Source organism: Mandrillus leucophaeus, unplaced genomic scaffold (assembly GCF_000951045.1).
Source record: "Mandrillus leucophaeus isolate KB7577 unplaced genomic scaffold, Mleu.le_1.0 Scaffold360, whole genome shotgun sequence".
Lineage (NCBI taxonomy): Eukaryota > Metazoa > Chordata > Mammalia > Primates > Cercopithecidae > Mandrillus > Mandrillus leucophaeus.
The window spans coordinates 3,110,293-3,121,784 of record NW_012103810.1 but is presented as its reverse complement, the minus strand read 5'-3'; the positions used below and the strand labels follow the sequence as shown (position 1 = coordinate 3,121,784).

Here is an 11,492-nt window from a genome sequence, read left to right as displayed (position 1 = left end):
TGAGGGGGAGGGGAAATGTTAGTCAAAAGGTATAAAATTTCAGTTAGATAGAGGGAATGTTTTGAGAACTATTGTACAGCAGGGTAACTACAGTTAATAATAATGTATATTTCAAAATAGCGGAGAGTAAATTCAAATATCTTAACATGAAAAAGACATTATATATGTTAATTAGCTTGATTTAATCATTCCATATTGTATAAATATATTAATTAAAACATCACATTGTACCCTATATATACAAATTATGTTGATTAAAAATAATATAAATTTTAAAAATGTCTTTAAAACATTTAAAAACTTTAAAAAAACTTTTTTCAAAAAATCTTTAAAACATTTAAAACATTTAATGTCTTTAAAACATTAAAAAACTTTGTAGCATCACAAATAAAACAGAGGGCAACTCTATACTCATATACTTTTGATTAAAATAGTGCATTACAGCATTCTCAGTTAAAACGGCAAGAATAATCTCATTAAACCTTTTAACCACTCCAGCAAGTACTAGATTATCTAATATCTAGATCTAGATATTATCTATCTATAGATAGGCAGATAATAGATATCTGCATATTATCTATCTATCTCTAATCTGTTATCTATCTCCCTCCCTCCCCAAGGAAGACTTTGTCTCTAAAGCATTTAGAATCATATAAAAAATTAACCTTCAATCTAAGACAAAGGGGATATGGATTAAATTAAGCATGTTTAATAACAATTAAGTTTGGAAAAGTTGTCATTTTATTCCCAGGTGCTTTTAATTCTGAAAATTTGTCTCTAATTGTATATTTATAAATACAGTGGTTAATATTTTTAGTTTCTTCTCATGCTTAGCTGTTTTTACATTTTTCAAATAATGGTTTTGTTATATTCTTAATTATCCCTTCCAGAAATATGGCTATCTGGATCACAAAGCCATTTACAAGGTACTGCCATCCATCTGGTAACGGTAGGAGGAAATAAACAACATTTTGAGTTCTGACTTTTCAATGTCCGCCTTTTATATAAAAACAGAAATACCAAGCATACAAAAAAGTGTACTGAATGGTGAAAGATTAGAGCACACAGAAGAGGCTAAAGTCTATGTTCCAGGGACATGGTCAACACTTGATAAATGTTTGTTGGCATAGGGAGGGAAGAAAGAAGGGGTAGGAAAAAGAAAGGAGATTCAAAGATGCTAACCACACACAGAAATTCTGAGATGGAAAGGGGAAGTTAAGTAGTTTAGTTAGAATGTATATTTTGTGTAAGTAAGGCAATATGTGCCAAGAAAGGTGTGGTCAAACACTTACCTTAACCCATTAGGGAACAACTTCTTGTAGTCAACATTTATTATACTGATATTGTTTTTAGCAAGGGTTTTAACGGATACTAAACGGCCCACATGCTGAAAACCAGGAGCCATGGACCTGACATATCGCCTATCATGAGCTGGCAACCAAAAAATCTGTAAGGAGAAACAAGAAGTCCTTCAGTAGATAATCAGCTGTCCAGGTACGAAGAGTTCCACAGGGAATGGAGGGAGCTCCATTCCAGCACAGGTCGTATTCTACAGAGAGTAGAGAGAGAGAGATTCTAGTCCTTGGTGAAAGAGTCAACGTGAGCTAGTATTTTCTAATGAACTCTTATAACGGGGCTTTCACTAGGGCTACTCTGGAGCTGAGTTTTCTCACGACCTCTCCATTTACCAGTTAACATCAAGTGTCAAGGACCTACTGTGTACACAAAGACTCATATAAGCAAAGTAGCTGATAGATGTAGGTGAACAGTGAGAATCAAAAACATCTTTCTGGTTAATGATGTTAACAATCATCTTTGAGGCTGGGTGTGGTGGCTCATGCCTATAATCCTAGCACTTTGGGAGGCCAAGGCAAGAGGATCTCTTGAGCCCGAGAGTTCGAGACAGCCCTGGGCAACATAGGGAGGCCCTGCTTCTATTTTATTTTTTAAAAAATCGTCTTTGAGAGGAGTCCTTTCCTGCCAACAGGGATGCTGTTATGACTCATCTATGAAATACTTCCATTTGTAAAAAGACTTACATTGCTTCACTCACAGCACTCCCAGATTCTGAGAATTTATGGGATTTGGAACAACTGACTGCCCAAATGCAGAGAGTTGCTTCTGAAAAACATCAGGAGCAAATCTCTGCTCAAATAAGAACAAGCTCTCCTTTCTATATCATTCATCATGCCAAGTCTTCAAAGCCTTAATGTTACCCAGGCTCTTTCTAATGGATCTATGTTGGTGTGGTGCAGGTCACATTAGATAGTTATTACACATATTCCTCTTTAATAGGGTGCTGATATTTCATTTGGTTTGGAATAGCAAACAGCCTCAACGGTTTTCCCCACTGAGATAAATTTAACTGGGTCATTCCTAGGTTACCACATGTAGCTGTATAAGTAACAATCTTCATTTCCATAGGAAGTAAAATTGCTCCTAGGACATGCTACCCACCTCCCAACCTGTGTCATAAATACTGAGATAGACATACCAGATGTTGCTCGATTTTAGAGGCAAGGATCACGCTTACTACTTGACGGACAAATGTGTGTCTGAGAGGATGTCTTGGTGGAGGGCCACGAAGATCAAATATCACAAATTTTCTTTCCTTCTTTGCAAGTGTCAATAAATCAGCTAGTGTTGGAATTGACTGATTTCTTGCTCTTTCTTTATCTGCCTTTGATAGAGGTTTCATATTGTAAAATGGCTTGAGCTAGAAATAAATACATCAAAAAATACATTAAAAGCATTTTCCAATTCTCCTACTATGTAGCCACACATCCAGCTCTACCTCAGTTGCTCCATTATCATTCAATACACCAGGTCCTCTGAAATACTAGTCCTAGATAACAGGCGACAAGGAGAGAAATAAAATGTAATCTTATCAATAATTAGTGTTTGGAATGGTCTCTTCTATATTTTACAACCTGTTGTATTTGCACTGAAGGGCATGTTCTTATCCTGACCTTCCTTTCCAGCCTTTTCTCCCATAACTCAAGATAATACATCCCTTTCAGCCATGCTGGCTTCCCACATGGGCTCTCGGTATTCTAGTTTTGTGTAATAGGAAGAACACATGCTTTGGCTTCAACTGAATTTAGTGCCGGCTCTACCCCTCCCTTGACTTCCTTGCCATATCAACTTGTTAAAATTCTACCTTTCAAATGCTATTTCCCTTATGAAGCTTTCCTTTTATCTTCCTGAACTAAAGAGACTTCAAGGCTGGTGCTGTAGTCATGCCTTTAATCTCAGCAGGCTGAGGCAAGATGATCACTTGAAGCCAGGAGTTCAAGGCCAGCCTGGGCAACATAGTGAGACCCTTGTCTCTAGAAAAAAATTTAAAAATTAGCTGGGTGTGGTGATACATGCCTGCAGTCCTAGCTACTAGGGAGGCTGAGGCAGAAGGGTTACTTGAGCCCAGGAGTTTGAGGCTGCAAGTGAGCTATGATCATGCCACTGCACTATAGGCTGGGCAATAATGAGGCCCTATTTCTAAAAAAAATAAAGACACTTCAATGGCTTTAAAGCCCAATGGCCCATTTTTATGCCTCTGTAACTGTATGTGTCATTCTGCCTTCTATAGTTATTTGGACATGTCTTAGTACATTAAAGTTCAATCCTGGCTCACTATGCTTCTTGCTATGCAACCTTGGTAATAAAACCATTTAAATTCTCCAAGTCATCATTGCCCAAATTATAAAATAGAGAAGAAGAATAACTTATATATTTCTTAGGATTATTTTGAAAGTTAAATATGATAAAAATATTTACAGGGTCTGGGAGTATGTCTGGTACATAGATAGAAAAGTGTACAATTCACATTAGTTCCTTCACTCTCTACTGACTCTACTGGAGTGTAACTCCCTCTTGGCGGGAACTGTCATATATTCTTTGAAATGCACAGCATTTCACCTAACACAGGGGAGAACACACATATGTTTGCTACATTAAATTTAATAGATGGCAACTTTTATCATCACTTGCCATTTTTTAGATCTGAGTGAAGGCAGTGATAAAAGGCTACCTCCCAGGAGAAGGAAGCAGAAGGAAGAAGTCACATTTTCTTAAGACTCAAGTAATCTCTCTTTTTTTCTACACAACTTTATCTTCATTCTCATTCATACGTCTCCTATTTCTTATTCTTCTTCCTTTGACCTAAATAAGCTGCCTTTTTTTTTTTTTTAACATTTTTCTCAGGAAAGAAACAATCACATTGCACAGTATCTCCAGAAAATTGCTAGACCAGAAGGCAGATCTAAACCATGGTTAAATTAAGATCTGATTGAAAGCTACAACTAATGGTTTTCTTAATTCTCAGGACAATAGAAAGATGCTTCAGAATTCAAAATTTTGTTAGCTACTACCAGACCTAAACCAACTGGTTCACTTAACTGTTAAACCTTCTTGTGAGAAAAACTGTTAAAAGAATTTACGGGAAAGACCAACACACGGCCAAAAATTCAAAATAGCCAAGACAGTAAATATTTAATCAATATAAGAATTTAAAACTAGACTCCAGTAAACTTTAAATAGTATTATGGGGGTAGGCCTAACAGCCGAGGTACGTTGTGCCTCTTTTTCTGTATATAAAATAGGAGAGACTTAATCAGAAAAATAAACTGGAATGGATAAATGCCTGTTTAGACTATATCCAACATGTGATTGAATGTTTTCAAAATGCCACAGGAAGTAACAAGCTAGAAATGAAAATAAATTTCTGGTCCTCCAGATAAAACATCTGGTTCCTCAAATAAAAATAAGATTAAAAGGTCCTCTGTTCTCTGTGCCTCTGTGTAGACATATTACAAGTAGAAAGGTTATTGGAAGACTCAATGTATAATACTGGTTAAGAAATAGAAAGACAAGGCTGGGCACAGTGGCTCACGCCTGTAATCCCAGCACTTTGGAAGGCTGAGAAGGGTGAATCACCTGAGGTTGGGAGTTCGAGACCAGCCTGACCAACATGGAGAAACTCTGTCTCTACTAAAAATACAAAAATTAGCCAGGTGTGGTACACATGCCTGTAATCCCAGCTACTTAGGAGGCTGAGGCAGGAGAATTACTTGAACTGGGAGGCAGAGGTTGCAGTGAGCGGAGATCATGCCATTGTACTCTAGCCTAGGCAACAAGAGTGAAACTCCATCAGAAAAGAAAGAAAGAGGAAGGAGGGAAGGAAGGAGGGAAGGAAGGAAGGAAGGAAGGAAGGAAGGAGGGAAGGAAGGAAGGAGGGAGGGAGGGAGGGAGGGAGACAATTAAACCTGTCCAATGACACCACATCAAGGCAACATTCCACTGAATAGATGATTCTGATGAGAACTAACTGTAACTACTTATGAATAACAATACAATTTTCTTTTTTTTTCTTTTTTTTTTGAGACAAAGTCTTGTTCTGTCACCCAGGCTGGAGTGCAGTGGTGCAATTTCAGCTCACTGCAACCTCTACCTCCCAGGTTCAAGTGATTCTCCTGCCTCAGCCTCCCAAGTAGCTAGGATTACAGGCATGCACCACAATGCCCAGCTCGTTGTATTTTTAGTAGAGACAGGGTTTTACCATGTTGGCCAGGCTGGTCTCGAATTCCTGACCTCGTGATCCACCCGTCTCAGCCTCCCAAGTGCTGGGATTACAGGCGTAAGCCACCATGCCTGGCCAATAATACAATTTTTTTGTTGATATGGGTACCACCACATCTACCATTAATTGCATTACTATAAAAAATCAGATCACCAGAGTACTACAACCACTCAAGTAGTGGGAATATCTAACAATCCTGTCTTCTTCCATGTCCCAACATAAAACTATTACTTTGAGACCATTGTCAGAAGAACATCTCTTTCTTCTCCATGGCCCTTTCCCCATACATTTATTTATTTGTTTTTAATTTTTATTTTTCTTGGGTATTGCTTTTGTTGCCCAGGGTGGAGTGTAACGGCAGTGTCTCAGCTCACTACAACCTCCGCCTCCTAGGTTCATGCAATTCTCCTGCCTCAGCCTCCCGAGTAGCTGGGACTACAGGCGCCCACCACCAAGCCCAGCTAATTTTTTTTGTATTTTTAGTAGAGACAGGGTTTCACCATGTTAGCTAGGCTGGTCTCGAACTTGTGACCTCTCCCCTATAAATTTAAATATCAGAGGCTGGGCGCAGTGGCTAACGCCTGTAATCCCAGCACTTTGGGAGGCCAAGGCGGGCAGATCACAAGGTCAAAAGAAAGTAAAAAAATTTACTTTTTTAACTTTTATTTTAGGTTCAGTGGGTACATGTGCAGGTTTGTTACATGGGTATATTGCATGATGCTGAGGTTTGAGGTATGAATGAACCCATCAGTTAGGTACTAAGCTTAGTACCTAATCGTTAGTTTTTTAACCCTGGCCCCCTTCCTCTTCTAGTAGTCCCAGTTTTCTATTGTTGCCATCTTTATGTTCATGCATATCTAATAGTTAGCTCCCACTTTTAAGTGAGAACGTGCAGTATTTGGTTTTCTGAGCCTGCATTAATTCACTTAGGATAATGGCCTCCAGCTGCATCCATGTTGCTGCAAAAGACATGATTTCATTCTTTTTTATAAGTAAATAGTATTTTGTGGTGTATATATTTGTACAGTTTTGAAAGTTCCTCTCATTGATACCTAGTTTTATTCCATTGTGGTCAGAAAGGATACTTAATATGATTTCAATTATTTTAAATTTGTTGAGATTTGTTTTGTGGCCTTACACATGGTCTGTCCCGGAGAATGTTCCATGTGCTGATGAAAAGAATGTGTATTCTATAGCTATTTTATGAAATATTCTGTAATTGTCTGTTCTGTAATTGTCCATTTGGTCCAAGTACAGTTTCAATCCAATGTCTGTTGATCTTCTGTCTAGATGATCTGTTCAATGCTCATAGTAGGATGTTAAAGTCACCAACATATACTGTATTGGAGTCTTTCTCCCCCTTTAAATCTAGTAATATTTGCTTTATGTATCTGGGTGCTTTGGTGTTGAGTGCATGTATATTTATAATTGTTACATCTTCTTGGTGAATTGATCCCTTTATTATTTCATAATGACCTTCTTTGTCTTTCTATAGTTTTGGAACTAAAGTCTGTTTTATCTGATGTAAATATAGCTATTCCTGCTTGCTTTTGGTTTCTGTTTGCATGGAATATCTATCCCTTCACTTTCTGGCTGTCCTTACAGGCAAAGTGAGTTTTTGTAGGCAGCATATAGTTGAGTTATTTCCTTTATTCATTCAGGCAGTCTGTATCATTCAAGTGACTAATTGGTTTACATTCAAGGTTATTATAATAGGTGATGACTTACTGTAGCCATTTTGTTAACTGTATTCTGTTTTGTATATTCTTTGTTTCTTTCTTCCTGTTTTTCATTTCAGTTTGATGGTCTTCTGTAGTGTAAAAGGTTTGATTTTTTTTCTCTCTCTCCTTTGCATATCTGCTCTACTGGTGAGTTTTATGCTTTTGCGTGTTTTCATAATGGTGATTATCACCTTTTTGCTTCCAGATGCAGGGATCCCTTGAATATTTCTTGTAGGGCTAGTCTAGTGGTTTTGCATTCCCCAGCTTTTGCTTGTCTGGGAAAGACTTTCTCCCTCATTTCTGAAGGATAGATTTGCTGAGTCAAATATTCTTGGCTGGCAATATTTTTTCTTTCAGTACTTTGAATACCTCATTCTATTCTCTCCTGGTCGGGACAGTTTCAGCTGTCAGTCTAATGAGAATTCCCTTATATGTGACTTGATGCTTTTCTCTTGCTCTTTTTAGAATTATTTGTCTTTGACTTTTGACAATTTGATAAAATATGCCTTGATGAGGACCTTTTGGGACTGAATCTATTTGGGAATCTTTGAGCTTCTTAGATCTGGATGGTCACCCCTCTCTTGGGAAGTTTTAAGTTACTGTTTCATTAAATAGTGTTTCTATTTTTCCAACTCTTTCCCTTGGGAACATCTACAATACGAAAATTTGTTTGCTTAATAGTGTCCTTTCTTGTAGGCTTTCTTTACTCTTTTTCATTCTCATTTCTTTTTTTCTCCTCTCTCTGGGTAATTTTCAAATGACTCACTTTCAAGCTCAGAGATTCTTCTGTTGAAACAAGTCTCTTGTTGAAGCTCTGTACTATATTGTTTTATTTTGGCACTTGAATTATTCAGCAGCAAGGGTGTCCGTTTGGTTTGTTTTTGTTTTTTCTTTTGAGACAGAGTCTTGCTTTGTAGCCCAGGCTGGAGTGCAGTGGTGTGATCTTCACTTACTGCAACCTCCACCTCCTGGGTTCAAGCAATTCTCCTGTCTCAGCCTCCCAAGTAGCTGGGACTACAGGCGCATGCCACCACACCTGGCTAATTTCTGTGTTTTTTAGTAGAGACACTATATTTGTCAGGCTGGTCTCCAACTCCTGACCTCAGGTGATCCACCTGCCTCGGCCTCCCAAAGTGCTAGGATTACAAGCATGAACATCTGACTGGTTCTTTTTTACTGTATCTATGTTTTTGTTGAATTTATCATTGACATCATGAATTGTTTTCCTAATTTTGTTGAATTGTCTATTTTTTTTTTTTTTTATCTCATTGAGTTTCCTTAAGGTAATTATTTTGAATTCCTTTTCCAGCAATTCATTTATTTCCTTTTCATTTAGGTCTGTTACTAGAGTTATGATCCTTTGGTGGTGTCATATTTCCTTGCTTTTTCATTTCTTGTGTACCTGTGCTAATGTCTGTGCATCTTGTGGAATAATCACCTCTTCCAAACTTTCTGGAATGGCTTTTCTAAAGAAACATTTTCACCTGCAGTTAGGTCTTAGTGCATTCGTTGAGAAGGGTGTGGTGACTTTGTTTCTGGGTAGGTGCAGTGGTATAGTCTCTGTGCAGCTTCTTTGGCTGCATTCAACATCAGCAATAACTGTGGGCATCTCAGTGGCTTAGGGGTGTGGAAATTTGTTGTCGCAACAGCGGAGGTATATGTGTTTTTTGTTTTTTGTTTTTTTGAGACAGAGTCTTGCTCTGTCACCCAGGCTGGAGTGCAGTGGCGCGATCTCAGCTCACTGCAAGCTCCGCCTCCTGGGTTCATGCCATTCTCCTGCCTCAGCCTCCCCAGCAGCTGGGACTACAGGCGCCCGCCACCACGGCCAGCTAATTTTTTTGTATTTTTAGTAGAGACGGGGTTTCACTGTGTTAGCCAGGATGGTCTTGATCTCCTGACCTCGTGATCTGCCCACCTCGACCTCCCAAAGTGCTGGGTGGCGTGAGCCACTGCGCCAGGCCAGAGGTGTATGTTGTTAATGTCTTTGGTCCACAAAGGCTTTTGGGGTTCTCCAATTCTTGTTTTCCCTACAATGAGGAGACTTCACTAAGGGGATCCCTCTTGGTGTCAGGTCTGACATGGCATAAAGTCAACTGCTATGGTGCTGGATTCCAGGTGCAAATGTTTAGATTGGCAGAGTCCTAGGATCAGAGTGAATCTTTCACTCTCTGTGGCAGGGTTGGACATAGGTTGCCCACACCATCAGACTCTAACCCCTTAGCAGCTTAGGTCCAGAGAGTTAGGCTGTAGCTGTGACTCTATTCTTGCTAGGCAGGGAAGAGCCCTGGCCTGACTCTAAGGAAAAAGGTATGTTCTGGAGGTTTGAGCCTAGGGCACAGGGTATGGCTATAATTTGGGAGCTTGAACCAGCAGGGCTCGGTGGCAGCTTGGGTGTGTGGGGATAAGGCACCATGTAGTGGTGATACTAGACTCTAGATAGTAGGATTCAGCAGTATCCCAGACTCTGTGAGGCCAGGTGCAGCAGCAAATGCCCCAGTATGGCTGTTGTTTGGGTCCTGGGGGGGGCAAGAAGCAGGATGACATGATTCAGTTTCTTAGGGATGGCACTATCTCAGCAGCTTAGACTCTAGGGAGCTAGTCCAGCTCCAGGGAAGCAGGGTACTACAATTGTTTGGCCTGTAGGGTTGGGTATTTCTGCTCAGACACTGGTTTGTTTCCCTGGGATGAAGGGTACTATGTTAGCTCAGCCATGGAATGTGCAGTTGCTCAGCTCAGCCAAAACACTGATTCTCCAAGGGTTGATATGCCAATCTACTCAGGCCGTGGGGGCCTGACTGTTCTGAGCAGCCCAGGCACCATTTCCCTGCCACACAGGGCTCTGACAAAGTACTTTTTCCTTGAGAGGGCAGTGCACAGTTTCAACTCAGGACTCTAGTGGCAGGGCATAGCCAAGTCTGAAAGAAGTAGATGGAGCTGTTCTGCCAAAGCACCATATCCCCAGGAAAGGGTACACAGCTCCATCTCTAGCCCAAGGGTGCAGGGTGAGGGGTAGGTGAAACAGTTCTATCTGCTGCTTGGCTTTACAGGGAAAGGTGTAACAGCTGCTTGGCCTGGGGATATTAGGCTACTCTGTTGGGGTGGGGTGGTTCCCCAGTAGTTTAGCATAAGGGATGAAGGGTGCTGTGGCTACTCACCTCTGGAGCAAGATGTGAGTAGTTCCAAGATAGCATTGCACAGTCGCCATGTAGGCCACGGGGCAGGCACAGCTGGCTCCTTCTCTGAGGGGAACACAGTTGTATGGCCTCTAGGTAGCTACCCCAGCTGGGCTTAGGGCCTGTGCGGACTGCAGGTGACCCCAATAGGGGTCCAAAGTGTTGCTGTGGGCTGCCTACTCTTTTCACCATAGAAAGAAGTTCCTCCTGGTTCCTGGCTGATCTCAGCTGGGGGATGAGGTGGCAGGGTCCTGGTGTTTCCTTCCATTCTCTATGTGGGTCTCCTGAGTTTCTGTGCTCACAAGGGTTTCTGTTACTGCTTTGATGTACTCTGGTGCTGTCCTTTATTTTCATTAAAATATGGTTTTTTATTTACTGTTTTGGCTGTCTTTGTGGAAGGGATGAGTGCTAGTATTTTCTAGTTGAATATCTTGCTGTCATTTCTCCTTTGAGTGAGTTTTGTCATCCTGCATTTTCCTTCATTAATGTGCTAAATAAAACTTGTACTCATGCCGATTATATATCTGCATGAGAATTATATTTTTATCATTTCTATAATTATACTTTCACAAAAGGATATAACAAAGTTCCACGGAAGTATCGGTTGGGTTGAAGAAACAGGAATTCAGTTTAGCTTCCAGTATCAACTTCCAGAATGTATCTATTCTTATTTTGTTATAAGATTAACTACTTCATTTTCACAATAATCTCAAGACTAATAAATATATTAATAAATAATGACCAATTCACCACGATGGTCAATCAATAATCATACTCAACCAATAAAGAATCATCAGAATAATGTTTACAACTAATTTCTTCACTATGGTAAAAACTACCCAAATCTCCAAATCTTTTAAATCACATAACACCATTTCAACTACCTTCTAACCATACAGCATGAAAGCAAAAAAAGCTCCACGATCAAACCTAAAGTCTCCCAGATAACCATATTCGAACCCCAGGTTTCAGGATGCTCTTCAGTAGCCATTGAAATAGGATAACTAAATGCTACAAGTAAAG

The 11,492-nt window shown here is 39.9% G+C and overlaps 1 protein-coding gene across 1 annotated transcript in view; it reads right to left on the bottom strand.

Annotated features, from left to right (window-relative positions):
* GDPD4 (glycerophosphodiester phosphodiesterase domain containing 4) overlaps positions 1 to 11,492 on the bottom strand; it is a 69,422-nt gene that overhangs the window by 25,353 nt on the left and 32,577 nt on the right. The window contains exons 11-12 of the mRNA XM_011989736.1: positions 2,495 to 2,716; positions 1,293 to 1,447 (exon numbers count right to left, since the gene is read on the bottom strand). Coding sequence (XP_011845126.1) covers positions 1,293 to 1,447; positions 2,495 to 2,716 — 377 coding nt within the window. The remainder of the gene's footprint in view (positions 1 to 1,292; positions 1,448 to 2,494; positions 2,717 to 11,492) is intronic.